At 37.5% G+C, this 26897-nt stretch overlaps 3 protein-coding genes across 5 annotated transcripts; 1 reads left to right on the forward strand and 2 right to left on the reverse strand.

Annotated features, from left to right (window-relative positions):
• Positions 1 to 3521: 3521 nt before the first annotated feature.
• On the reverse strand, positions 3522 to 4316 carry kctd12.1 (potassium channel tetramerisation domain containing 12.1). The gene has a single exon (XM_063006362.1). It carries the CDS (start codon positions 4314 to 4316, stop codon positions 3522 to 3524), a length of 795 nt encoding a protein of 264 aa, XP_062862432.1.
• A 10566-nt stretch (positions 4317 to 14882) lies between these two features.
• Positions 14883 to 19774, forward strand: acod1 (aconitate decarboxylase 1). The gene is made up of 6 exons (XM_063006440.1): positions 14883 to 14894; positions 15062 to 15223; positions 15342 to 15431; positions 16812 to 17011; positions 17948 to 18859; positions 19285 to 19774. The coding sequence occupies exons 1-6, from the start codon at positions 14883 to 14885 to the stop codon at positions 19310 to 19312; spliced, it is 1404 nt and encodes a 467-aa protein (XP_062862510.1). The 3' UTR covers positions 19313 to 19774.
• A 258-nt stretch (positions 19775 to 20032) lies between these two features.
• Positions 20033 to 25645, reverse strand: zgc:162944 (uncharacterized protein LOC569993 homolog). Of its 3 annotated transcripts, none has more exons than XM_063006103.1 (5): positions 25338 to 25385; positions 24693 to 24727; positions 23793 to 23964; positions 21671 to 21869; positions 20033 to 20369 (listed from the first exon to the last, which is right to left on the reverse strand). In XM_063006103.1, exons 3-5 carry the CDS (start codon positions 23932 to 23934, stop codon positions 20174 to 20176), a joined length of 537 nt encoding a protein of 178 aa, XP_062862173.1. In that variant the 5' UTR covers positions 23935 to 23964; positions 24693 to 24727; positions 25338 to 25385; the 3' UTR covers positions 20033 to 20173. The 3 variants fall into 3 exon arrangements, with proteins under 3 accessions (XP_062862173.1, XP_062862171.1, XP_062862170.1); XM_063006101.1 differs by lacking the exon at positions 25338 to 25385 and adding an exon at positions 25235 to 25253; XM_063006100.1 differs by lacking the exon at positions 24693 to 24727 and having other exon boundaries at positions 25338 to 25645.
• Between the last annotated feature and the right edge of the window lie 1252 nt (positions 25646 to 26897).

A 26897-nucleotide genomic window follows, 5' to 3' on the forward strand; every position in this document is an offset into this window, starting at 1 on the left:
TTATTATTTACACTTGAAATGTTAATGGCATCATAATTTAAGTACAGCTGCACCATTTGCATCCAAACACCACAAAGCAAATCTGTGTTACAAAACAGAAGAGGTTTATACATAGAAACTGAGAGGAAAACTGGAAGCTTTTATATTCAACATGAAAAAGCCATTGTAGTTTAAGATCCTTTCCCAATTTAATAGCATATCGTTTAAAAAAATTGTTTTCTGTTTAATCTCGTCAGACATTATGTAAATCTTTTTGCACAAACGTAACGTAATTTTCATCTGCTGTTGTTAACATACAATGCTTTACTTCAAAAGTTTCAAGCACTGTACTGTCATTGCTAAAAAATACACTGCCTTTTAATGGATTGTCTCCCGATTTTTTTACCCAGTTGCGTTATGCTTCCTCTCTACTGGTGCTGACCCCCACTCCAATTGAGGAGAGCGAACTGACACATGCCCCCTCTGACACGTGTGATCAGCACACCCTAATCAGCATTATTCCTCAACTCTGTGCAGACACCGTTAATCAGCCAGCAGAGGTTGTAATTGTATCAGTTATGAGGTCCCTATCTGGCTCCCTCCTTGTATGAACAACAGCCAAACGTTGTTCATATAGCCGCCCAGCCAAGCCGGATGGCAGAGCTGAGATTCAATACGATGTATTTGAAATCCCAGCTCTGGTGTACTAGCGTAATTTACCTCCGTGCCGCCTGAGTGGCCCAAAATACGCTGCCTTAAAAAAAGATACACTACAGGGCCAAAATTATTTGTACACCCTCCTTAGTATTAATCTCAGCTGTGTAAAATCAATTATGTAACAGTTATATAAAATAAGTGTGTTCCTTTGCACAAAGCCAGGTCCATAAAAACATGATTTGATGAGATTGGTGTCATGACCGCAACCCTGTTGATCACCTTTGTGATTAAATGGAACATCAGTTGTGAGCCAGCCTTTTGTTACAACATCAGTGCTTGACCTGAAATAAGTAAGATTAATCTAGAATTGTAGCGGGCCTGGAACAAAGAATTGGGATTGGCTAAGTATCTGCTCAGTGTAGAGATGGATCCTGACTGGGTACAGGCTCAGGCTCTTGCCACACAAAAACACCTGGCTGCCCAAAGTAGAGAGACGGTGTGTCCAGTCCATAGCAGGTAAGGTTAAGAAAAGATGGAACTTCCTCAAATATTGTGAAATATTTAAAAAACTGAAACTTTTACATAAAAACCTGAAACTTGACAGTAAAAAAGTAAAACTCAAGAGACAAATCTTCGGGAAGATTGATACACACAGCAACACTGTGAAATAATTGTGATAATCACTGCTGCTGTTCTATTAGATGTTATATATGTATTTATTGGGCACTCGGGTGGTACTGTCCTGTACGGGGTGTGTTACTGCATTGCTACTTGTGATTCCAGGGAAACCAAATCTACTGTGACCCTGACCAGGATACATTTACAATTTTGGCATTTAGCAGACACATTTATACAAAGTGACTTACAGTTGTGATCGTATACAATCTAAGCAACTGAGGGTTAAGGGTCTTGCTTAAGAGCCCAACAGTAGCAACCTTGCAGTGGTGGGGCTTGAATCGGCAACTTTCTGATTACTAATCTAGTGCCTTGACCACTAGGCTACAGCTGCCCTAAGGATAAAGCAAAGTAAAAACATAAAAATGTAATACATTGATTTTTATTTAAATTATTTCTTCTTGTTGGTTTGTAAATTTTTTTTTTTTTTTTTTTTTTTTTTTTTTTTTGTAGGCAAATTTGTATTATATTATGCTTGCATAAAGCATGATCATTTATTAATATTTACAATGTATCACAATAGGGGGGCAACTCCATATTAATGCTTAAAACAGTAATAGTAAATTCAATTAAATGGAAATAAAAATAATAATTTTATTAAGAATGGTTTAATTTATTTCCTTAAATACAAAACAACACAAAACAATTGCAACAAGTTTACTAATACAAAGCACAAAAATTAACTTTTTTTTTTTTATAAAGTTTAAAATCAAAAGTACAGAGATTTTAAATTATTTTAACACTGATTTATACCGGACAAAATTCCTATCAATGCTAAACAGCTATTGTTGAAAAAGATTAATAACACATGGTAACAGAAATAAAAACGGACCTCTCCTGTAACCTGTTTTAGGCTAATCGAGCATCATTTAAAAGACCAAACAATCCACAAACCATGAAATACATACGTTTAAATTTCATGTGCGTAACTATATGTTCAAAAGTATTTGGACCCCTGACCATGAGCTTGTTAGACACCCCATTTCAGTTACAAATGGTATTAAAATGTGACCTCTACATGATTTTTTCTGCTATAACAACAGCCACTCTTATGAGAAGGCTTCTCACAAGACTGAAGTATGTCTGTGTGAATTTGTGCCCATTCACTCAAAGAAGCATGTGTATGGCTGGGAATTAATGTTGGTCAAAAAAGCCTTAATTGATGTTCCAATTTATTCCAGAGCTGTTCATTGGGGATGATGTCAAGGCTCTGTGCAAACCATTAAAGTTTCTTTAAGCCGAGCTTTTAAGCCAGGCACAGTCATGAAGCGGATGATAAAGATTAATGAATAAATGAACAATATTAGCTACATTTAATAATGATACTGAATAACATCTGCACTGTTTAACTCTGAACTATCAGTGTAGTGCAGCAGACAGCAACATAAGATTCTAGAACTTGGGTTTGATCCTAACTTGTGGTCACTGTCTGTGAGTTTTGCTTGTTCTCCCAGTGTTCACATGGGTTTTCTCATATATTTCTCTAGCTTCCCAAAGCATGCAGAAGTTAGTTGGGTTATGCAAAAACTGTCCCTAGGTATTTGTGAGTGCTGTGTGTGTACTGCTCTAGATGGATCGGAGCCCAAGATGTATTCTCAACTCTCGCAATGTTTCAGGTGACTCCATCACAGTGTGACCTTTACCCAGATAAATGATGGGTAACAAATATTAAATTAATTAATTAATTCAGTGAAACTCAGTGTTTAATTGTTTTAAATAATAAAAAAAGATACACTGAGGGTTTACAATCACTGGTACTAACTGGTATGAAAGTAATACTTCAACAAAATATAAATCCAACAACATCATGTGATCAGAATGTGTCCACTGATAAAACAGTAGAAAAATATAACTAATTACTCTAATTGTAGACCTACAACAAGTCCTACAATAGGCTTAAAACAGTATTAATAGTATTTAAACAGTATGTAAAATGCCAACACTGCTGCACCTGATATACCAGAAAAATACATCACCCAAACCCATCTGGTCATTGGGAGTCCGAAGGGGGTCTCTTTTGATTGATTGATTAAATACAATTTAAATACAAGTGACTGTACAGAGCAACAGATGGACTACAGTCAGTGCTTGTATACCCACAAAGTTAATCTGTTTAGCTAAGGAAAGAACATGTGTACCAAATAAAATGCTGGATGAGTGTATATTTTTGTACGAATTACAGACAATGAACTGTCCACCTGTCATACGTTTTAGTCCCGACAGAAGACATACTCAGTGTAACTGGTCCATATTTTGTCTTCTCCCGGGTCGTTACTGGCGTAGGCGCAAGTTCCAGTGGAGCTGCAGGCTACCATGCGGAATCCAAACTCGGTGAGTCTGTCGAAAGCCTGCTCCAGAAAGTTGTATTTGAGGTAGTACCGGGAGGTGTACCTCTCCGGGGGTCTGTCAGGGTCTCTGCTCTCGTTCAGGGTCTCCCCGAACACCTCTTTAGCGAGGGACGTCTTACTGCACACGGTGATGCGCGCCACGCGTCTGAACTTAGCGTCGGTCTGTATGTCCCTACCCATGGTGTACGAGCCCCGGTAACCGATAGTGATGTAGCCCGACTTCTTGATTTCAGCCAAGCCGTGCGGCATCACCTCATCCGAGTCGCTGTGATAGCTGCTCTCTTCGCATACTGACTCGTCTTTGCTCATGCGCGGACTCAGGCGCCGGCACAGCTCCCGCAGCTGGAAGAACTCTGCCTCCCGCAGCAGACGCTTCTTCTCCGGGAAGTAATCAGGCAGCACCAGGTTCAGATCGCGCAGGTAATCTAGGATGTAGCGGAACAGAAAGCCGTCCCGGTCCAAAAAGAAGCGCCCTTTACTGTCCCGCGCTAATTCTTTTGGTGTTTTCTTAGTAAACATGTTCCATAAGAGTGAGTCCGGCACTGCTGTTAAAGTTGCGCGTCTTGTCACGTAAACCTGACCGCCTACGTTCAGTTCAATAATTTCTGAAAACTGTGGGTTGGGATCTGCTACACACTGAGGTTCTGCTAAAGCCATGTCGTCCACTGCTGCTGTCCTAACTGTTTCCACAAGTCTGTCGAGCTCAGAGCAGAGCTGTCATTAAATAGGAAGAGTGGAGGGATGTGGGAGGTGATGCACAGCCTGCTGATGTGCACTGATCAATAACCATTTATAAGCATAAGGACCTGCTGGTGGCAAGTGTGTGTCAGTACAAGCGCTATCACAGCTTTTTATCAACTTTGTCACAAATATGCAAAAATAAACCACTTAATAATATCTAATAATACGTGAGGACCTGGTTTCGAACAGCATCCTTGGTAACTGTGAGTTGTTTCCTATACTCATATTCAGACTGATGCCCGGTGATGGACTGATGGCCTGTCTGGGGTGATTCCTACCTTTCGCCCAGTGAATTGTACCCACACTGACCCTGAATAGGAAAAGCTGTGGTAATACAGACAATGAATGGCCGTTGTAGCCTAGCGGTGAAGGTACTGGACCAGTAATCAAAAGGTTGCTGGTTCAAATCTCACCGCTGCCAGGTTGCCACTGGTGGGCCCTTGAGCAAGGCCCTTGACCTTCAATTGCTTAGACACATTCATAAGTTAGATTGGTCATTCTAAATTTATTCTAAGAACTACAAGTTGGTGAATATGTGAAGAGTGGCCAACACATAGCATTATAAGTCCTGGGGACTTGGGTTCAAATGTCACCCCGGGTCACTTTTTGTGTTTGCTCCCACCTCCAGAACACAGAATGTGGAATAGCTTTTCTATGTGTGAATATCCAACTTGGTCCTGGTCAGGATGAATCAGTTAATGGAAATTAACAAACAAATGCATTTACACTTCCCATTTAAAAAAAGGGCAAACAATGCCAGGGCTTAAAACCTTCAACCTTCCTATTTTAAGTCCATTATCTTAAGCATGGAGCCACCACTGTTTAAAAATGGATGAGCACTATAGTTGCAATCAGTATGTAGTATCATCTGAACAAATAAAAAGAGATAAAGCCCTGTGTTACTGCAGTAGACTTGCAGCATGACCTAACGATGGCTGACTCAAATTGTAATTGGCAACCATTTGAAGATTACTTAACAACTAAGGACCTTAAGTCCGGACTCCACACACTCTCTTGACCAAGAAACACAGGAAGGGTCGACAGCAATATGCCAGAATGCCAGTGGAGACCAGGAGTGGCCTTCTCAGTGTCCAGATTTAAATCCTATAGAACAGCTTTGCCGGGATGTATAGACCTAGCAGCCTAAAACCTCAATGGTGCACAGAAGGGCCTATTTGCTTTACAAATTTACAAATCAAAATAAAGGAAAGACTGCCACCAGGTGCTGATACAGAAGAATTCTAGCTCTTCTTCCCTGGAGAGCAAAGGGTGTTCAAAACGTTCATTAAAAATTCATATTTATTTTCACTAAACTTTATCCAGGTCATATTTACTGATTAGGGGTAGCCAGTCCACTTTCTGCATGCTTTCGGAAGGATAAAAAAACAAACATAGTATTTACTTTACTTAAAGGTTGGATTTTGTGGGATTAAGCTAATTCACCAAAAGGTGAATCTTTTTTTATCTTTATCTTGTCATCATTCTGTTGTTTTCTGGGAATTCACTGTGGTGTTTCTGTGTTTAGGACTTTGCAGAAAGAATGCAGTGGGGGAGCGGAATGCCGCAGTTGTGCTGCGACGTCCTGATTTCCTGAGGTGAGAGTGAGACGCACCCAAAAATGTTCTTGACGAGAAGCGTGGTTGGGTTGTTCACCTGTTAAGGGCCGACATCGGGCAGTGCAGAAAGATCCCTTACTGTCCTCTTACCAAGGACTTGGTTTGTCTTTGGTTGGCTTGTGACTATGCAGACCCATACACAAAAAAGTATGATGCACTGTGTGTAGTAACACTTTGACCTCATCACCAGTATTAAAATCATCTGTTATTAGTCACAGTAGCCCTTCTGTTGGTCTGTACCAGAAACCATAGTTGTCCTATGGCATCAATGAGTTAAAGCTGCCTAATAACAAGTTGGCGTTTTGTGGCCTGTCCCTCTCTGACTACTGTTGTTGGGTACTCACCATAGCTGCCTGTGAGCGCCACTTGATGTTTCAGAGATACTACTATCTTATTGTCTGGCCATACCTATTTGGCCTTTATCAATGCTTGATCATATCTGCTGCCTCAAACATGTGTACTATAAGTTTCTATCATCATCCCAACAGTTATCATATCCCTAACCATGACATGTAGAATTGTTACAAAATAGGCACTGTCACGTACACATTTGGAGGGTGTTCCTAATGTTGCATAATCATTTATGTGGGTTGCTGTACTTCATGTGATTATGTGTGAAGCATATGTAATTGAATGGCACTTTTTATTGCTAAAATCACAAGATTCCTGAAAAAATCCTACAATTATACAGTACAGGCCAAAAGTTTGGACACACCTTCTCATTCCTGTGGTTTTTACATTGTAGATTAATACTTTACAATCTACATTGTAGATTAATACTAAAGACATCCAAACTATGAAGGAACACGTATGGAATTATGTAGTAAACAAAAAAGTGTTAAACAAACCAGAATATGTTTTATATTTTAGATTCTTCAAAGTAGCCATATTTTGCTTTAATGACAGATTTGCACACTCTTTGAAATTTTCTCAACCAGCTTTATTAGGTTTCCACCTGGAATGGTTTTCAATGAATGTTTGCGCCTTGTCTAGAGTGAATTTTTGGAATTTGTTGCTTTTTTAATGTGTTTGAGACCATCAGTTGGGTTGTGGAGAGGTAGAGTTGGTAAAATATAAAACATATTCTGGTTTGTTTAACACTTTTTGGTTCACTACACAATTCTTCATAGTTTGGATGTCTTCAGTATTAATCTACAATGTAGAAAATAAAAATAATCAATAAAAAACATTGAAGAGAAGGTGTGTCCAAACTTTTGACTGGTGTGTCCAAACTTTTGGCCTGTACTGTATATCATGACATATCATGCATGTGGGTTGCTGTACTGAACTAATGAACTTTATGAATCATGTGGTTGTGTGAAAATCCTATGATTGCATAAAACTGAAATTACCGTAATAAAAAAAACAATAGCTATTAACAGTAAGCCAGTAAAACTAAATTTATAAGACCAATGTTACACTGCAAAAGAAGTATGTAGCTAACTAACAGAAACAATTACAAAGTCAAATTAATTAGCATGATTGATGTTTTCAAATTAAAAAGATAAATGAAACTCAGCTAAAGAAACCTGTAGTGGTCTGCCATAAAAACATTATGTAACAATGAGCATAAGGACAGGGGCAAAACACAGAGACATTCTCAACATAATGATTTACAAACAGACAATAATAGAACAGAACAGTACAAGGACAAATGCAAGGGGTGAATAGTGACAAGGCTTAAGCTATGCCAATGCTAATGGCGAAATTGATTTCTAAACTATAGATTTCTAAATTCAGCTACGCTAACCACTAAACTTTCAGAAACGTGTAGGCTAACCCCTAAGCTAATGGCTCTGCTAAGCTAACACTTAACATAGACTAGGCTTAAAAAAACAAATACAAAGAAGCCATGTTCTGAGCCACACTGTCTGTAATCATCACACTTTCACTGAAAAGTACAGGAACATGACGTAAATAATACAAATGCTAATTAACTGTTTCTGTCATAGCAAGCTGTCAAGAGTAAGCTATTTATCCAGGTAATTCTGAAGCTAAGGACAACAACTACTACTTCTAATGATACCCAGGCCAGGTTTTTCAGTTCAGTTTTAAAACTTGCTGCATAGTAATGGAAAACAAATAGCCCAAGTTATACTTGATGCACAGATAATACTGGCTTACCCAGTGATGCAACAGGTAGTCTGGATGCTGGGGACCTGGGTTCAAACTTATGCCCAAACTAATGTTATGTTGAAGTGGACTTGGTTCATTGAACTGCTGCATAATTGCTTCAGAGCTTCAACTGACAGACTAATAATTAAACATAATTCTTCAGAATTTCCTGAGAGAAAGCAGATTTTACAGTTATAATTAACTATTAACTATAATTATGACAGCTCACCCTGGACCTGAAGCAGCAACGCATACATACAATTTAATACTACCACCATTAGCCCTGATTGAAAGTATCATGTTGTTATTATGGAATGCTGTGTTAGCTTCACACCAAATGTAAAAGCACCATAACAGACAAAATATGCTGACACAGATGAACCAGGGAGCTTTCTCACAAACAATGAATAGAGAATAAAGGAAAGACTGCCACCAGGTGCTGATACAGAAGAATTCTAGCTCTTCTTCCCTGGAGAGCAAAGGGTGTTCAAAACGTTCATTAAAAATTCATATTTATTTTCACTAAACTTTATCCAGGTCATATTTACTGATTAGGGGTAGCCAGTCCACTTTCTGCATGCTTTCGGAAGGATAAAAAAACAAACATAGTATTTACTTTACTTAAAGGTTGGATTTTGTGGGATTAAGCTAATTCACCAAAAGGTGAATCTTTTTTTATCTTTATCTTGTCATCATTCTGTTGTTTTCTGGGAATTCACTGTGGTGTTTCTGTGTTTAGGACTTTGCAGAAAGAATGCAGTGGGGGAGCGGAATGCCGCAGTTGTGCTGCGACGTCCTGATTTCCTGAGGTGAGAGTGAGACGCACCCAAAAATGTTCTTGACGAGAAGCGTGGTTGGGTTGTTCACCTGTTAAGGGCCGACATCGGGCAGTGCAGAAAGATCCCTTACTGTCCTCTTACCAAGGACTTGGTTTGTCTTTGGTTGGCTTGTGACTATGCAGACCCATACACAAAAAAGTATGATGCACTGTGTGTAGTAACACTTTGACCTCATCACCAGTATTAAAATCATCTGTTATTAGTCACAGTAGCCCTTCTGTTGGTCTGTACCAGAAACCATAGTTGTCCTATGGCATCAATGAGTTAAAGCTGCCTAATAACAAGTTGGCGTTTTGTGGCCTGTCCCTCTCTGACTACTGTTGTTGGGTACTCACCATAGCTGCCTGTGAGCGCCACTTGATGTTTCAGAGATACTACTATCTTATTGTCTGGCCATACCTATTTGGCCTTTATCAATGCTTGATCATATCTGCTGCCTCAAACATGTGTACTATAAGTTTCTATCATCATCCCAACAGTTATCATATCCCTAACCATGACATGTAGAATTGTTACAAAATAGGCACTGTCACGTACACATTTGGAGGGTGTTCCTAATGTTGCATAATCATTTATGTGGGTTGCTGTACTTCATGTGATTATGTGTGAAGCATATGTAATTGAATGGCACTTTTTATTGCTAAAATCACAAGATTCCTGAAAAAATCCTACAATTATACAGTACAGGCCAAAAGTTTGGACACACCTTCTCATTCCTGTGGTTTTTACATTGTAGATTAATACTTTACAATCTACATTGTAGATTAATACTAAAGACATCCAAACTATGAAGGAACACGTATGGAATTATGTAGTAAACAAAAAAGTGTTAAACAAACCAGAATATGTTTTATATTTTAGATTCTTCAAAGTAGCCATATTTTGCTTTAATGACAGATTTGCACACTCTTTGAAATTTTCTCAACCAGCTTTATTAGGTTTCCACCTGGAATGGTTTTCAATGAATGTTTGCGCCTTGTCTAGAGTGAATTTTTGGAATTTGTTGCTTTTTTAATGTGTTTGAGACCATCAGTTGGGTTGTGGAGAGGTAGAGTTGGTAAAATATAAAACATATTCTGGTTTGTTTAACACTTTTTGGTTCACTACACAATTCTTCATAGTTTGGATGTCTTCAGTATTAATCTACAATGTAGAAAATAAAAATAATCAATAAAAAACATTGAAGAGAAGGTGTGTCCAAACTTTTGACTGGTGTGTCCAAACTTTTGGCCTGTACTGTATATCATGACATATCATGCATGTGGGTTGCTGTACTGAACTAATGAACTTTATGAATCATGTGGTTGTGTGAAAATCCTATGATTGCATAAAACTGAAATTACCGTAATAAAAAAAACAATAGCTATTAACAGTAAGCCAGTAAAACTAAATTTATAAGACCAATGTTACACTGCAAAAGAAGTATGTAGCTAACTAACAGAAACAATTACAAAGTCAAATTAATTAGCATGATTGATGTTTTCAAATTAAAAAGATAAATGAAACTCAGCTAAAGAAACCTGTAGTGGTCTGCCATAAAAACATTATGTAACAATGAGCATAAGGACAGGGGCAAAACACAGAGACATTCTCAACATAATGATTTACAAACAGACAATAATAGAACAGAACAGTACAAGGACAAATGCAAGGGGTGAATAGTGACAAGGCTTAAGCTATGCCAATGCTAATGGCGAAATTGATTTCTAAACTATAGATTTCTAAATTCAGCTACGCTAACCACTAAACTTTCAGAAACGTGTAGGCTAACCCCTAAGCTAATGGCTCTGCTAAGCTAACACTTAACATAGACTAGGCTTAAAAAAACAAATACAAAGAAGCCATGTTCTGAGCCACACTGTCTGTAATCATCACACTTTCACTGAAAAGTACAGGAACATGACGTAAATAATACAAATGCTAATTAACTGTTTCTGTCATAGCAAGCTGTCAAGAGTAAGCTATTTATCCAGGTAATTCTGAAGCTAAGGACAACAACTACTACTTCTAATGATACCCAGGCCAGGTTTTTCAGTTCAGTTTTAAAACTTGCTGCATAGTAATGGAAAACAAATAGCCCAAGTTATACTTGATGCACAGATAATACTGGCTTACCCAGTGATGCAACAGGTAGTCTGGATGCTGGGGACCTGGGTTCAAACTTATGCCCAAACTAATGTTATGTTGAAGTGGACTTGGTTCATTGAACTGCTGCATAATTGCTTCAGAGCTTCAACTGACAGACTAATAATTAAACATAATTCTTCAGAATTTCCTGAGAGAAAGCAGATTTTACAGTTATAATTAACTATTAACTATAATTATGACAGCTCACCCTGGACCTGAAGCAGCAACGCATACATACAATTTAATACTACCACCATTAGCCCTGATTGAAAGTATCATGTTGTTATTATGGAATGCTGTGTTAGCTTCACACCAAATGTAAAAGCACCATAACAGACAAAATATGCTGACACAGATGAACCAGGGAGCTTTCTCACAAACAATGAATAGAGATGAGGTGTAAACCTAGGGGTTTTGGACCATGGAGCTGTGTTACATCCACATTACCCGCTGTCCTTATTATATATTAATTGTAAGTGGTAAAATTTTACAAATAAGATCTTTCAAGTACAAATGCTTGGGTGTGAGTCGAAATGAGGGGAAAGTAAAACCTTTGTCTTTTATATATGCATAAACACACGTAAATGAAATGCACAAGAATGTTATAAAACTTTCATTTTATTTTACAATTAAACCCTCAATAATTATATTTCCCCCCAGCATCAGGTACGTAACCATTTAACCTTGTCATTAAAATGAAGAAATAAATGCTAACAGGATTTTTTTATTTTCACTTTCATAATTCACATTTTGCTAGCAAAATGCATACGTTTGTAAAAACCCTGAGGATTTTTCATTTTTGCGTCACCTTTTCAGCTTAGGTCAGCATTCCCTCCTTTAACCTCAGGGAGCTGCATGTTAAATGAGGAACAGAGGTTAAGAAACTGTTTGTTGGGTTAAAGATGCCATTTGTGCTCAGTTTTATTATAAATTCCAAACCAAATTTATTGTTAGACTTACAGTAGGTTTGTTTGTTTGATTTTAACGTCATGTTTTACACCCTTCGGTTACATCCACGACAGCATCAGTAGTTACTCGTTACACAAGATTCATAAGGTTATATCAAACACAGTCTTGGACGATTTAGTATCTCCAATTCACCTCACTTGCATGTCTTTGGACTGTGGGAGGAAACCCCACCTGGGGATCGAACCCAGGACCTTCTTGCTGTGAGGCGACAGTGCTGCCCACTGAGCCACCGTGCCGCCTTACAGTAGGTAAAATACAAATAAATAGAGAAAGCAGTGATATGTAAAGTAGTTTGCATGTATTTCAATTAAAAAGGAACACAAAGAAGAGACATTTAATGTTTTTTTAAATATTTGGTAGTACTTCATTTAAAACCTGCTATCAATTAAATAATTAAAAGCACCATCCCAATTGTTACCAACTCTCATTCTGAAAGCCAGCATATGTCATGGTATGAGATGTTAGTACCAATGACATGGGTAACTAAGGAATTCATACATATTTCGAAGAATATGTTGCCATCTAGACTTGTTTCAGAGACATCACTGCATGTTTGTTTTATTTTTTTCGAAATGGCAAACCATGTTGAAACAGAGTTTATAGTCACTTTACAATCATCAGATTTAAAAAGCCCATACCAGTAACAAATATTCAAGCCATCTCAACTTAAAACTTATTATGGTGATTTGTATAGAATTAAATGAAAACATTCAACAAGGAATCTCAGTAAAGGAAGAAAGAATATTTATTGATAAATGCAATGCTGATAAGCTTGCAGATTTTTATGTTTAAATGAAGAAGTCTAGTTCTGTTGACAAATGTCTTTAACACATCAGAGCTTAAGCAAATTAAGAGTTGTTAAGCAAATTAATTGAGTTCTTAATGGTTTATTCATGTTGTAACCCAAGTTTAAGTCATAATGGCTGGCAGTAAATTTTAAATGTTATGTATGGATTGAATAATTGTGACATGGCAATATTAACAAAATATCCTGCTACTCTAAATAAGTGCATCATTTATTTTAGTTATAGTATAGCGCTAGTATTTTCTTGAAATGCTGAAAATTTTCGATTGCAACTGTATACATCAGAATCAGAATACTTTATTGATCCCAGAGGGAAATTGCAGTTTTTTTACAGTAGCACCCATTTATGTCAAAATAATAAACACTCTACTCTCTTAAAACAAAGAAAAAAGATGAAAATTTTAAAGTTAAAAAGTTATATACACACAATTAAATAATTAAAATGCTTACGTTATTATAATTGCCCATGTGAAAAATGAATATTGCACATATGAAAAAAACTGAACATTGCACATATTAATACTGAATATTGCACGTATGAAAACTGAATATTGCACATATGAAAACTGAATATTGCACATATCAAAACTGAATATTGCACATATCAATACTGAATATTACACAGATAAACCATAATGTCACACATTAAGGGAGGAATTATAGAGTTTGATGGCCACAGGTAGAAAAGACTTCCTGTGGCGCTCTGTGGTGCATTTTGGTATGATGAGTCTTGCACTGAATGTGCTCCTTTGTCTCATCACCGTGTCATAAAGTGGGTGGGAGCCATTGTTCATAATAACCTGCAGCTTAGACAGCATCCTCCTCTCCGACACTGCAGTGAGGGAGTCCAGCTCCACACCAACAACATCACCGGCCTTGCGGATCAATTTGTTGAGTCTGTTGGCATCTGCCACCCTCAGCCTGCTTCCCCAGCATGCAACAGCATAGAGGATAGCACTCGCTACCACAGACTCATAGAAGATCTTGAGTATAGTCCGGCAGATGTTGAAGGACCTCAGGCGCCTCAAAAAATAGAGCCGACTTTGGCCCTTTCTGTAGAGGGCATCAGTGTTCTTAGTCCAGTCCAGTTTATTGTCAATGTGTACTCCCAAATATTTATAGTCCTCCACAATGTCCACACTGACCCCCCTGATGGACACAGGGGTCACCGGTGCCTTGACCCTCCTCAGGTCCACCACCAGTTCCTTTGTCTTTGTCACATTGAGCTGCAGGTGGTTCAGCTCGCACCATGCAACAAAGTCCTTCACCGTTGCCCTGTACTCATCCTCATCATCCCTTCTGATACATCCAACTATTGCAGAGTCATCAGAAAACTTCTGTAGATGACAGTTCTCTGTGCAGTAGCTGAAGTCCATGGTGTAGATGGTAAAGAGAAAGGGAGAGAGGACCGTTCCCTGCGGCGCTCCAGTGTTGCTGATCACTCTATCCGACACACAGTGCTGCAGGCGTACATACTGTGGTCTGCCAGTTAGGTAGTCAACAATCCAAGACACGACATACAAACATACAAAACACAATAAATTTGATTGGGCAAAATTCTTGATAATTACACTTTTTCTTAAATACAAGTCTAAAAAATGTTAAATTATTGCTGTTTTTAATAACATTTGTCCTACTTTTTGTGAAATAGGGTTTGTACAAGCATGTCCTCAGAATACTGCAATCTATGCATGTCATGCTGTTCTTTAATATATGCAGGGTTTTGTTTTTCTTTAGATTTGTATGTAAGAATGAGAGGTTAAAGAATAGGTTAAAAAAATTAATGGTTTTAATACAAACTATTTAGCTTTTTTAATTGTATGTTTGGTAAAAAATTAGGAAAATATATATGTCAATACACAGGTTGTGAAACCCTGTACTTCTTCATCCAGGTTCTGTTTTTTTCCTACCAGTTAGTTCATTTTGGAAAGTTGCTGAACCAGTTCTGGTGGTTTGTATATAAAGAGCACACATTCAGTTTTAACTCACATTACAGTCGCTACCTTGAACAATGATACGAAAGGTAAGCTTAGTTTTTAAACAATATAATAATACAGCATTAATTTAATTAAAGCAATTGTATTGGTTAATATATTTTAAATATATTTATATTAGATTGCATTTATACTTACATTTCAAATTAATATTTAATGCTGGTACTTAAAGAATATTTTTTATATTGTATTTCAGAGTGTTACAGAGAGCTTTGCTACAGCCATATCCTCTTTAAATGCAGCTCATCTAACAGATGGAGTTATCAGAAGAAGTAAGAGAATGATGCTGGATACACTGGGAGTTGGATTGCTTGGAACCAACACCCCAGTTTTTAACCTGGCTTTCCAATACAGCAAGGTAAACTCAGAGACTGTTTTCAATATTTAATTGATAAAGTTATGATAAGGTTATGTAGTCATGTCCTGTTATTTACTACTTTGCTTCTACAACATTTGTATATTATTTCTTTTAACAGAGGTACCAGGCACATGAGAAAAGCAGTGTGTGGGGAACGGCTGGTTCATTTTTACCACCTGAGCATGCTGCGTTTGTCAATGGAATTGCAGTAGGTTTCCAAAAATGCCTATACTGTAAAAATAGAAGTTATCCTACTGGTGTTTTTTAATCCCCCCTGACATTTTGGACGTTTAAAGAATTTATAGACAAAAGATTTTTGATGCTTTGCTATGTTTGTCAAATTAGGATTTGTTAATGTATAACATATGTGATTTAGTTACCATTATTAATTAAACTAGCAACTTAATTAAAAAAAGTTCTACAATGCTTGACAAATGACTGAAATGAACAATATGTTCCACTTGTGAAGCAAGATAGCAGTAAGTAAGTGTATTTTGTAACATTTTATAAAATGCAGTGTTAAGCAATCTGTGATTTGTTAATTCTCTTGAACTTTTATTTAACTGACAAAAATTCAAAGATTTTTCCAATATTATTACTAACCAGTGTAATTAATATAAACATAAATTGAATCTGATGCCTGCAACACACTCAAAAAATTGTAACAGAGACATATTTACCACTGTTACATTATCTTTCCTATTAATTACACCTTTTGATCATTTGGTAACTGAGGCTACTAACTGCTGTTGTTTTGCAAGTGAAAGAAAGTAACTTACTGGGAAAAGACATCACCCTGATGCCAACGTATACCCCAATATATACCTCTGCATCAGTGGTACCTTCACCTGTGCCATGAGCAATGACGCCCCCTCATACCATGACATATTTCTTTGGCACCTTTTGCTGATAGCAAAGTGAAGGGTCCTTTTTGTCTGAAGCACAGAGAAGTCTACATCTGTCTTCCCTAAAAACAAGCATAAATGTTGACTCATCTGACTGCAGCACGTGTTTCCACTTTTTTCTGTCCATCTAACATGAACTCAGAAGTATTTTTCTATAGGATGAATGTATGGCTTTTGATTTGCATTTCTTGATGCAGCAGCAGACTGTGTTGGTGACATTTACCCAAAAGATTCAAGAGCCTATATGGCTACGTGACTATATTCAGCATAGGAGATTGACGGTTGCTCATGCAGTGCTGTCTGAGGGCTTGAAGGTCACAAACATACAACAGTGGTTTCTGGCCTTGCCAGGGTTTTACATTTTGAGTTGGTCATTGAGTAGAATTAAAATAATTTTTTTCTACTTTCATCAGTTAAATAAAGCTTCAAGAGAATTGACAGATTCTTGATTTACTGCATTTTACAAAATGTCTCAAATTGTTCAAAAACAGGGTTTGTAAAGCTGATAAAAATAATTATTTTTAAGTTGATAAAAATAAAGATTGTTTCACGTAATACACTCTGTTGTATTAAACCCACATATTTTCATACTGCATTCACACTGTCTGCCTATTTATACAATATCTGCTTTAAGATCAATAATGGTAAATGACTAAAACTTATTTTGATAATCTTGCACTCAGGTACACTCCATGGATTTTGATGACACCTGGCATCCTGCCACTCACCCCTCGGGAGCCGTGCTGCCTGCTCTTCTTGCTTTGGCCGAGTCTATGCCTTCTAAACCATCAGGCATGGACCTCCTCCTGGCTTTTAATGTAGGACTTGAAGTTCAGGGAAGACTGATGAGGTTTTCAAAGGAGGCTCATAACATTCCCAAAAGGTACTTATATTTTAACTTCCTTACATCACTTTGGCAACATTCATAGCAGTTAAATATAATTGTAGATGTTGGATGTGGTAAATTTTGTAATGTATATGCAATTAACAGACCAAGCACATTGTACAGTCTTAATGGACAACATAAATATGAATTGATGTATTCCTTGATTTGTAAAACCTTAGAAAATCAGAGAACATTGGGAATATAAATAAACTATGAAGGTAAAGCTTGTAATACGTTTTATTAGAACATAGTATATGCCTCATGGGTTATTTTATCAGAAAAGAGAAGGTATTTAGCTGTCCATTAAACATGGGCAAGAAAGTAAACAGAAAGCAGAAAGAAAACTGTTAGCCTATTTTCTGTGGTCAAATCTAGCAAAAATATTGAGCTTGTGTTGCCTAGTGATTGTTTTGGTACTTAATCTTCATTAAGCCTATTCAGATGCTCTGGTTTTAATCTGTTTGATCCAAATGCTGGCATGGTGAAGATGAGACTGTGGAAAAATAATTAATGTTGGACAGGCTGTGTTAATTATTTAAATAAATTCTGATAATGAAATCTATCCAGGGATAATTATACTAATCTAATACTGATGTTAATGAATGCTTGGTTTTCTTCATATTTAAGTGCCCCTATAAATGTTTAATGATGTTTAGGTCAGGTGACTGGTGGAAAGTTAATGACAGACAGCACTCATTGGTCCTCTTTGGTCTTCAAGTAGTTGTGGCACATATTTAAGGTTTATGATCTAACTAAGCTGGGAACTAACTTAGCTGTCCATACAGAGAGAGCCTTGTTCGTTTTCAGTACAATTCGAGACCCAGGTTCCAAGTTCTTACTGTATGAGTACAGCCTGTGTTAATGGATTCAATCATGGTTCTACTTTCGTACAAACCTAACAATAACAAAAAATCTTTTGTGTCCCTGATGCAGATTTCATCCACCTACAGTTGTTGGAGTAATGGGCAGTGCAGCTGCCACAGCTAAACTCTTGGGCCTGACCCCAGCACAGACCATTGCTTGTCTTGCTATTGCATGTTCATCTGCAGGTGCACCTATGGCAAATGCTGCAACTCAGACTAAGCCACTCCATTTGGGGAATGCTGCAAGGCGAGGTCTGGAGGCGTCTCTGCTTGCCTCTCTCGGACTTGAAGGCAATAAAAACATTCTAGACCTTGAGTCTGGCTTTAGAGTTTTCTACCAAGACTATGTTCCATGTCATTTGGCAGAAGTCTCCTCAGATAAATACTACAGGTGGGTGTTGGAAGACCAAGATATAGCATTCAAGCGCTTTCCTGCTCATCTCGGCATGCACTGGGTAGCGGATGCAGCAGCAAAGGTGAGGAGCAAAATTCTGGCCAAAAATGCAGATACGGAACTTGGCCAAATTAAGAGGATCGTACTGAGGGTGCCTTCATCTAGATACATAGACTGTCCACTGCCAGAGACGGAACACCAGGCCAGACACTCGTTTCAGTTTAATTGTTGCTCTACACTGCTTGATGGTGAGGTCACTGTTGACTCATTTAGCAGCAAACTAATGGAGAGGAAATCCCTGAAGGAGTTACTGCTTAAAGTCCATTTGGAAACTCCAAAAGACAATCAGGCATGCTTCGATACAATGTATTGTGAAGTTGTGGCGGAGATGATTAATGGACAGAAACACACAGCTCGCTGTAACACTTTTTATGGTCACTGGAGGAAACCTCTCAGTCAAGAGCATTTGTTACAGAAGTTCAAGACCAATGCATCAACTGTGCTGACCACAGATGCTGTAAACAGCATCATCCAAATCGTTGATAACCTGGAAAAGGTCCCTGATTGTTCTCTTCTTGGATCATATATGCAGTTTCAAAAGCCTGTCAATCACCAGGATGAGTCCTATTATTCAGTAGCATCTTCAGTCTAGTAATGTTTTAAAACTGAAACTCTATTTGAAATTTGACTTTTCATTTTTTAAATAGCCTTTTGAATTCAATGTACTTGAATTTACTTGTATATACTTGTAAACTAATTTGTTCTGTGTCTAGGCTAGATGTGAAAAAGATAACACCTGACAAACCTGTGGATTAAGAAGCTTGTCTGTTAATCACCTTTTAGACTGGGGTTGCTATGGTTTCATATTAATATATGTAATTTCTGCATACTGTAGATTCAAAATTATATTTTTCAAGTAGTTTCAGTATTTTAATTGTAACATTAACCTTAAAAATAATATACCTGATCTATCCAATGGGGTGTGGGGTGCAGCACGGTGGCTCAGTGGTTAGCACTGTCACCTCACAGCAAGAGGTTTGATTCCAAGGCATGTTCTTCCCCTGTCTATGTGGGTTCTCTCCTGGTGCTGCGGTTTCCGCCCATAAGTGCAAAGACATGCATTCAGGTCAACACGAACTAAAATTGCCCTAAGTGTTTGTGTGAGTGTGCGTTTGACCTGTAGTGGGCTGGTGACCTGTCCTGGGTGTTTCCCACCTGAATCATTATATCCAATGACACAACATAAGCAAATTTAGTTGGTCAAGTTGGTAGCTGGAGGGAGCAGGGGAGATCAACAGTAACTGTTGGGATGTTTAACAGTGGGGTGTTTAAAGAAAAAAGAAAGAAAGTAGGTATTTAGTCATCAAATTATCAATCAAGGTTGTTGTAAAGTAGTTCAAAAGTATAAATATTGTACACACAATTATATGTACATTGGTAATTTAAAATGAATATGTAATTTTTTTTCTATAAGCATTTTGAATAATTTCTGAGTGATAACTAACAGGTAAACTTTAAACTTTAATTTTGTGTACTTTTATGTAATGTATAAATAAAAGTAAGAAAATCAAAATAAAAGTCAGAACATTGTCATGTGAATGCCAGACCTGTTCCTCAAAATACACAGGATTTTATCAGTCATAGGGTTCACTTATGTTGCAATACATTTTAAAAACTCGACGACACCGGAAGTCCAATATGTCACACTGTGTGAGTGGGTGCAGACAGAGGAAGGAACACTAACCATTCATAAGTTCTTCAGTTCATGGGGTCATATGTTTTTAATGACAGGTTACAGTTTGCAACAAGTAATATTGCAACACAGTAGCAGGGAACATGTAAAAAATGTTTTCATTATACTAAATACATTGGCACTTAGGCAATTCTTTCACTATTGTGGATTTAGGCAAGTTTAAGAACATCCTGAATCATCACACCAATTCCATCAAATATCTCATGAAGAGGGGCCTTGCACATAAAAGCACAGGTGGTGACAATCTTATTTTTCTCATCCACATGGCTTTCATTTACATTCTTACAGATGTGTTTGCAGCCCAGCTGAGTGATGGCTTCAGCAGTCTCTGCGACATCAGGAGACCTGGGGGAAACCAAATAATATGAAATCAATCCCAATGTTCTAATTTTACCTTTCTGTTAAATCTATTTTATTAAAAAGAGGGACTGAACAATATTTATTGTTCTTCCTAGGGATGCAATTTTGCCTATTTCTTTTAACCCATAACTGACTGTCATTAATCAATGGTTAACCAAAATCCAACAAGCTTATAAAATCAAACATCCTCATAAAATAATACACATCACTGAAGTTTATTTCATTTCGTTGACTAAAACTGTGAATCTTAGCAAATGCAGCAGTAATGTAGAACAGTAAAATGAACAAACACTGTGAGCAAAACCAGTTCAACATTGTGAATGTAGATTTAAAGAACAGTTAATTAAAAGCACTTCATTAACAAGCTTATGAAAATTATGATGCAGTTGGTTCACCTTTATATTAAGACAAAGTGTTCCTGTTTAGATTAAAAGGTCTGACTGATCTGTACACAGAGCTGGCACATGCACACTGAGTGAATCAAAGTGGATCGAACCCAGGACCTTCTTGCTGTGAGGCAACAGTGCTACCCACTGAGCCACTGTGCCACCCAGAACAGTAAAAAACAGTTGTTCAAAGAATTTAACTTAAGAAGTGGCTGAAAAACAGGTTTGCGCTGGACTCTGCATGTATTCCTTTAAAGCAAACGTTGCAGACGTGTAAGGCACTTATTACATGAAAAAACAGCACCCCAGTACTAAACCAGCAGCACTGAAGGCTTAAATTGTTAAAATGATTCTAAAGTTTACCTTGAAACTACAAAATATGAGCTACTATTTTTATTAAGAGGCAATAGTATACACCAGTAAAATGGAAAACCCATAACTAAAATAGACAACACTTTAATAAGCTACCGCTGCAATACAATTACACACATTTATATCCAAAATTAAAACAAGAGTCATAAAATAAATCATGAGAATGAACATTTTAAAAATCAAATTTGGCATTTTTTTAAAGCAAAATATAACACTGTAGGAAAACAAATAGTTTTCAAGTCTATTAGTTTGTTGGCCAGGCATCTATCCAGAAATGACTTGATATGTTTTTGCCATTCCAAATGAGGGAATTACCTGGAGTGATAGCAGATAAAGGATGCCAATTAGACAAAAGACTAGACAAAAATTACTGATAAAAAAAAAAAAAAAAACTAATTCATAATTACCTAATCTGGAAAAAGCTAAAGTTATCACATCTGGACTCTGCTGTGATTTTTTAAAAGTGTTTCACATTTTAATGAATTCTCAGGAAAAATAACCATATAGTTTTAGGAAGTGTAGATGTACCTTTTATCCTTGTCATTGCCAACTGTTACTTCACATCCTGGAAAAACTTTAGCTGCCAGCACTGGTGAAATGCAGCACAAGCCTATAGGCTTTCTTTCATCATGGAAGGCCTGAAGAACAACCTTTACCTGCTCATTCACACTGCAGTCTTTACCCTGCACTGCCCAGCTGCACAGGTTTTTTGCAACTCCGAAGCCACCTGTCAGAAAATATTACAGAAAAACAATCAGCACTATTTAAAAGATGCCCACCCTTAATGATTCACGCAGCCCCTCAGACTGCAGCCAACTGTTTACTGCTAGCACTAACTCCAGCATTAAATAAAGCTTAACAGGCTTATATAGGTGCTGGTCATAAAATTAGAATATCATGAAAAAGTTGATTTATTTCAGTAATTCCATTCAAAAAGTGAAACTTGTATATTATATTCATTCATTACACACAGACTGATATAGTTCAAATGTTTATTTATTTTAATGTTGATGATTATAACTGACTAATTACTAATTAAACCCCAAATTCAGTATCTCAGAAAATTAGAATATTGTGACAAGGTACAATACTGAAGACACCTGGTGCCACACTCTAATCAGCTAATTAACTCAAAACACCTGCAAAGGCCTTTAAATGGTCTCTCAGTCTAGTTCTGTAGGCTACACAATCATGGGGAAGACTGCTGACTTGACAGTTGTCCAAAAGACGACCATTGACACCTTGCACAAGGAGGGCAAGACACAAAAGGTCATTGCTAAAGAGGCTGGCTGTTCACAGAGCTCTGTGTCCAAGCACATTAATAGAGAGGCGAAGGGAAGGAAAAGATGTGGTAGAAAAAAGTGTACAAGCAATAGGGATAACCGCACCCTGGAGAGGATTGTGAAAGAAAACCCATTCAAAAATGTGGGGGAGATTCACAAAGAGTGGACTGCAGCTGGAGTCAGTGCTTCAAGAACCACCACCACACAGACGTATGCAAGACATGGGGTTGAACAAGAGACAGCGTCAGAAGCGTCTTGCCTGGGCTAAAGACAAAAAGGACTGGACTGCTGCTGAGTGGTTCAAAGTTATGTTCTCTGATGAAAGTAAATTTTGCATTACCTTTGGAAATCAAGGTCCCAGAATCTGGAGGAAGAGAGGAGAGGCACAGAATCCACATTGCTTGAGGTCCAGTGTAAAGTTTCCACAGTCAGTGATGGTTTGGAGTGCCATGTCATCTGCTGGTGTTGGTCCACTGTGTTTTCTGAGGTCCAAGGTCAACGCAGCCGTCTACCAGGAAGTTTTAGAGCACTTCATGCTTCCTGCTGCTGACCAACTTTATGGAGATGCAGATTTCATTTTCCAACAGGACTTGGCACCTGCACACAGTGCCAAAGCTACCAGTACCTGGTTTAAGGACCATGGTATCCCTGTTCTTAATTGGCCAGCAAACTCGCCTGACCTTAACCCCATAGAAAATCTATGGGGTATTGTGAAGAGGAAGATGTGATATGCCAGACCCAACAATTCAGAAGAGCTGAAGGCCACTATCAGAGCAACCTGGGCTCTCATAACACCTGAGCAGTGCCACAGACTGATCGACTCCATGCCACGCCGCATTGCTGCAGTAATCCAGGCAAAAGGAGCCCCAACTAAGTATTGAGTGCTGTACATGCTCATACTTTTCATGTTCATACTTTTCAGTTGGCCAACATTTCTAAAAATCCTTTTTTTGTATTGGTCTTAAGTAATATTCTAATTTTCTGAGATACTGAATTTGGGGTTTTCATTAGTTGTCAGTTATAATCATCAACATTAAAAGAAATAAACATTTGAAATATATCAGTCTGTGTGTAATGAATGAATATAATATACAAGTTTCACTTTTTGAATGGAATTACTGCAATAAATCAACTTTTTCATGATATTCTAATTTTATGACCAGCACCTGTATACAGGCCTAAAAAGTACTTTGGATTTAATGCTGTGCTATCACTGCCCCAAATTTTTTTCAGAGCCTTTTCGTGAGGTCACTGATTAGCAATGTGCTCTTGACAATATACTTATTTAAAGGACAATACTAGTAAGCATAAACAACTGTGTAAAGAATAAAAAACTATTTAAATAGCGATGAGATTGATGCTCTAACCTGGGAAAATGACGGCATCAAACTCCTTTATGCTGAGCTCTGACAGACCACGAATGTCACCTCGGGCAAGTCTAGCACTTTCCACAAGAACATTCCTCTTCTCCTCTGTAGGGGCACCTTTTAAATGATCTACAACATGCATCTGCTCGATGTTGGGTGCAAATATTTTCACCTATAATAATAGTAATAAACATTATTATAATAAAATAGCATCATAGTAATACAAAACCTTTCTAAAGGTGAAAAAAACTTTGATGACAAGGTAAGGCTAACTGAACTAAAACTAGAGACACTAACAATGCAGTTACAGCTGACTCAAAACTACTAGAAAATCTGCTGATCAACTTGAGAGCAGTACTTTGCCACTTATGACAAAATTTTATTCAAAAGTAGCACAATAATTGTAAATGAATAGTTCTTATTATTTATATTTTGCAGAAATTTTAAACCTTTTGTAGACTTTTTTATTGCAAGCACTTCACACTCTTAATGTGCAAATTGCTCAGTGCATGCTCTAACTCATTTTATTATAACCCCTTAGCCCTGCCCCTTCAAAAAAATGTGTGACACTTCTTATTTATCACACTATAAAGCATTTTACTTGTATGTCACTGAATACAATAAAGACTGCATTCAGGATTCAAAAGCACACTGATGCAGTTGGTAGAACAGGTGCCACAAGGTAATACAGGTACTAAGGACCTGGGTGTGATCCTCACGTCTAGTCAGTGTTTGGGAAGACTCTTTTTGCTCCCATGTGTCCACATGAGTTTCCTCTGGGTATTCTGTACTCTGCTTTTGTCCAGTCTTCCAAAAATGTACAGAAAGTAGGTTGCTTACTCTACATTGAGCCTAGCTGTAAGTGATTAAATGATGTAAGAAAGTATTTTAGACTAGCACCTTGTCTGTCGTGTAGTCCTGACTTTTCCATGGTCCTGCCAATTTCCAAGGCACCAAAAACAAAATGATTTTAACCAGGTTAAAGCAGTCTATAATGAAAAATCAGTATTTAACACAGAGTACTTTTTAAAATGTATTTTGGTCAACCTTGTGTGTGGGCACCTGTTCATGAGCCTGTTAAACACCCCATTCCAAAACCATGGTAGGCTGAAATATAGAGCTGACCCCTCTTTGAGACTATAAGACCCTCCACTTCTGTGATATGGCTGTCCACAAGATTTTGGAGTGTGTATGTGGGAATTTGTGCACATTCTGTTTTGTTGGCTATGACATGCTGGCTTGTAATTGGTGTTTCAATTCATCTTAAATGTGTTCAATTAGATTAGGGATCTGTGCAGGCTACTGGCTCGACAAACTATGTCTTCATGGAGGCAAGGGGCTTCCCTAAACTGTTGTCACAATGTTGGAAGCATAAAATGTATTCTAAATAATTAATTTTACACAGGTTAGCAATAATGGAAACAGAAATACCCAAACTTTACCCATTTTACGACTTGTTTTATTCAATAATCATGAGAAGAACATTTACAACACTGTGGTAAACGCTTTATGATTATGAATGAGCTGAGTGAAAGAGAAACTTACAGTAGCTCCATGTCGGCTTAAATGCACCAGCACTGCAGAAGTCTCGTGAATTTCACTTCCGTCAAACACCCCACATCCTGCTAATACCACTGCTACACGTTTACTCATTGTGTTAAACGCTTATAAAAAACGGCACACTTCAGATAAACTTAAAATGTTAAATTAATTATGGAGTGTTGAAGAAACGGCGTTGAATTCTTCGTAATAAGAAACTTCACCTCGGGCGTCCCCAGCTGCTGAGTGGAAGGACTTACAGCGCCTCAGTGGAGAACTCTTACTTTGAAAAAATCGTAGCGCGAGCCACCGGCCTGTCTATTCGTGCAAGCAAGTTTTTGTAAAATTTGTAAAGTTTTTTTCTTCTAAAACAGCACAGTATAGTAAAAAAAAAAAAAAAAAGTACAAATATCTGCGCAAATATTGCGTAACTAGAACTTAGCCAGACAGTAGTCAGTAACATGGGCTTTGTCCAATATACAATGTAAACTTAAAAGTTTTCCTACCCAGTTGTGTTTGAGATCCCGTTAGGAAACAATAAAATCTAAATACAATTCATTCATATATATATATATATATATATATATATATATATATATATATATATATACAGTATATATATATATATATATATATATATGTAATATCTATAGACATATTTTTCTTATCTATTCTTATATTTTCAGTGTCCAAAAATGCGCAGCGTTGATTTTTCCCAAGCTGGTTATATTACTGTAGTATAGATCCAGAATTCTCCATTAGAAACATTGTGCCTGCCTCTCAGTAAAGTTAATTATAAATTGATCAGGGTCGTCATCACACTCTGGTGTTACCCTAAATATAATGTACTTTTTATTCATGCATGCATTAAGTTTCACTTTTAGGATGGTACGATGGTTCAGAAAACTACCTTGGTTGTAAGAACCTGGACTTGGTCCTCGCCCCCATTGTGGTTTCCCCTAGGTTTTTCGGTTTTCTCCCACCTCCTAAAATATGCAAGAGGTGGATTACCTACTCTAAAATGCTACTGAGGGTGGCATGGTGCCACACAGCAACATAGACCCTAGGAACTTGGGCTCAAACCTCACCTTTGTTTACTGTCCTTGCACTTAATGTTAGGTGTCCAGTCTGCCCCCCATGACCCTGATCTGGATAAAGTAGTTAATCAAGATAAATATAATCATGCTGTTAATTGAGGGTTGAGAGCTTTGATTTAAGGGCAAAACAGTGTCAGCTGGACATCAGGCTTAAAACCCTAACCTAGGAACCACCACAGTTTACAAATATATATCAATAATACGTCCCATAATGAGCAATATTTAGTTAATTTTTTCTATGGGTTCAAACAGCAAATGTACAGTGGCCATTAAGTGCCCATGTCCCCCATGATTTACTTAGGAAAAGGGAAAGGCTGCCATCTGGTGCTGCTGCAGAAGAATTTTAGCTTGTTATTGTAACATGGCAGGGACAACTTTTTTAGAAAGAGGGCTTTTTCCATTTCCCAATGCACAGGCGGATCCAGGGCTGGGGCCACTAGATTCTGCAGGTTGGGCAAGATGTACAAAT

The sequence above is a fragment of the Trichomycterus rosablanca genome, chromosome 12, assembly GCF_030014385.1.
Source record: "Trichomycterus rosablanca isolate fTriRos1 chromosome 12, fTriRos1.hap1, whole genome shotgun sequence".
Taxonomy (NCBI): domain Eukaryota; kingdom Metazoa; phylum Chordata; class Actinopteri; order Siluriformes; family Trichomycteridae; genus Trichomycterus; species Trichomycterus rosablanca.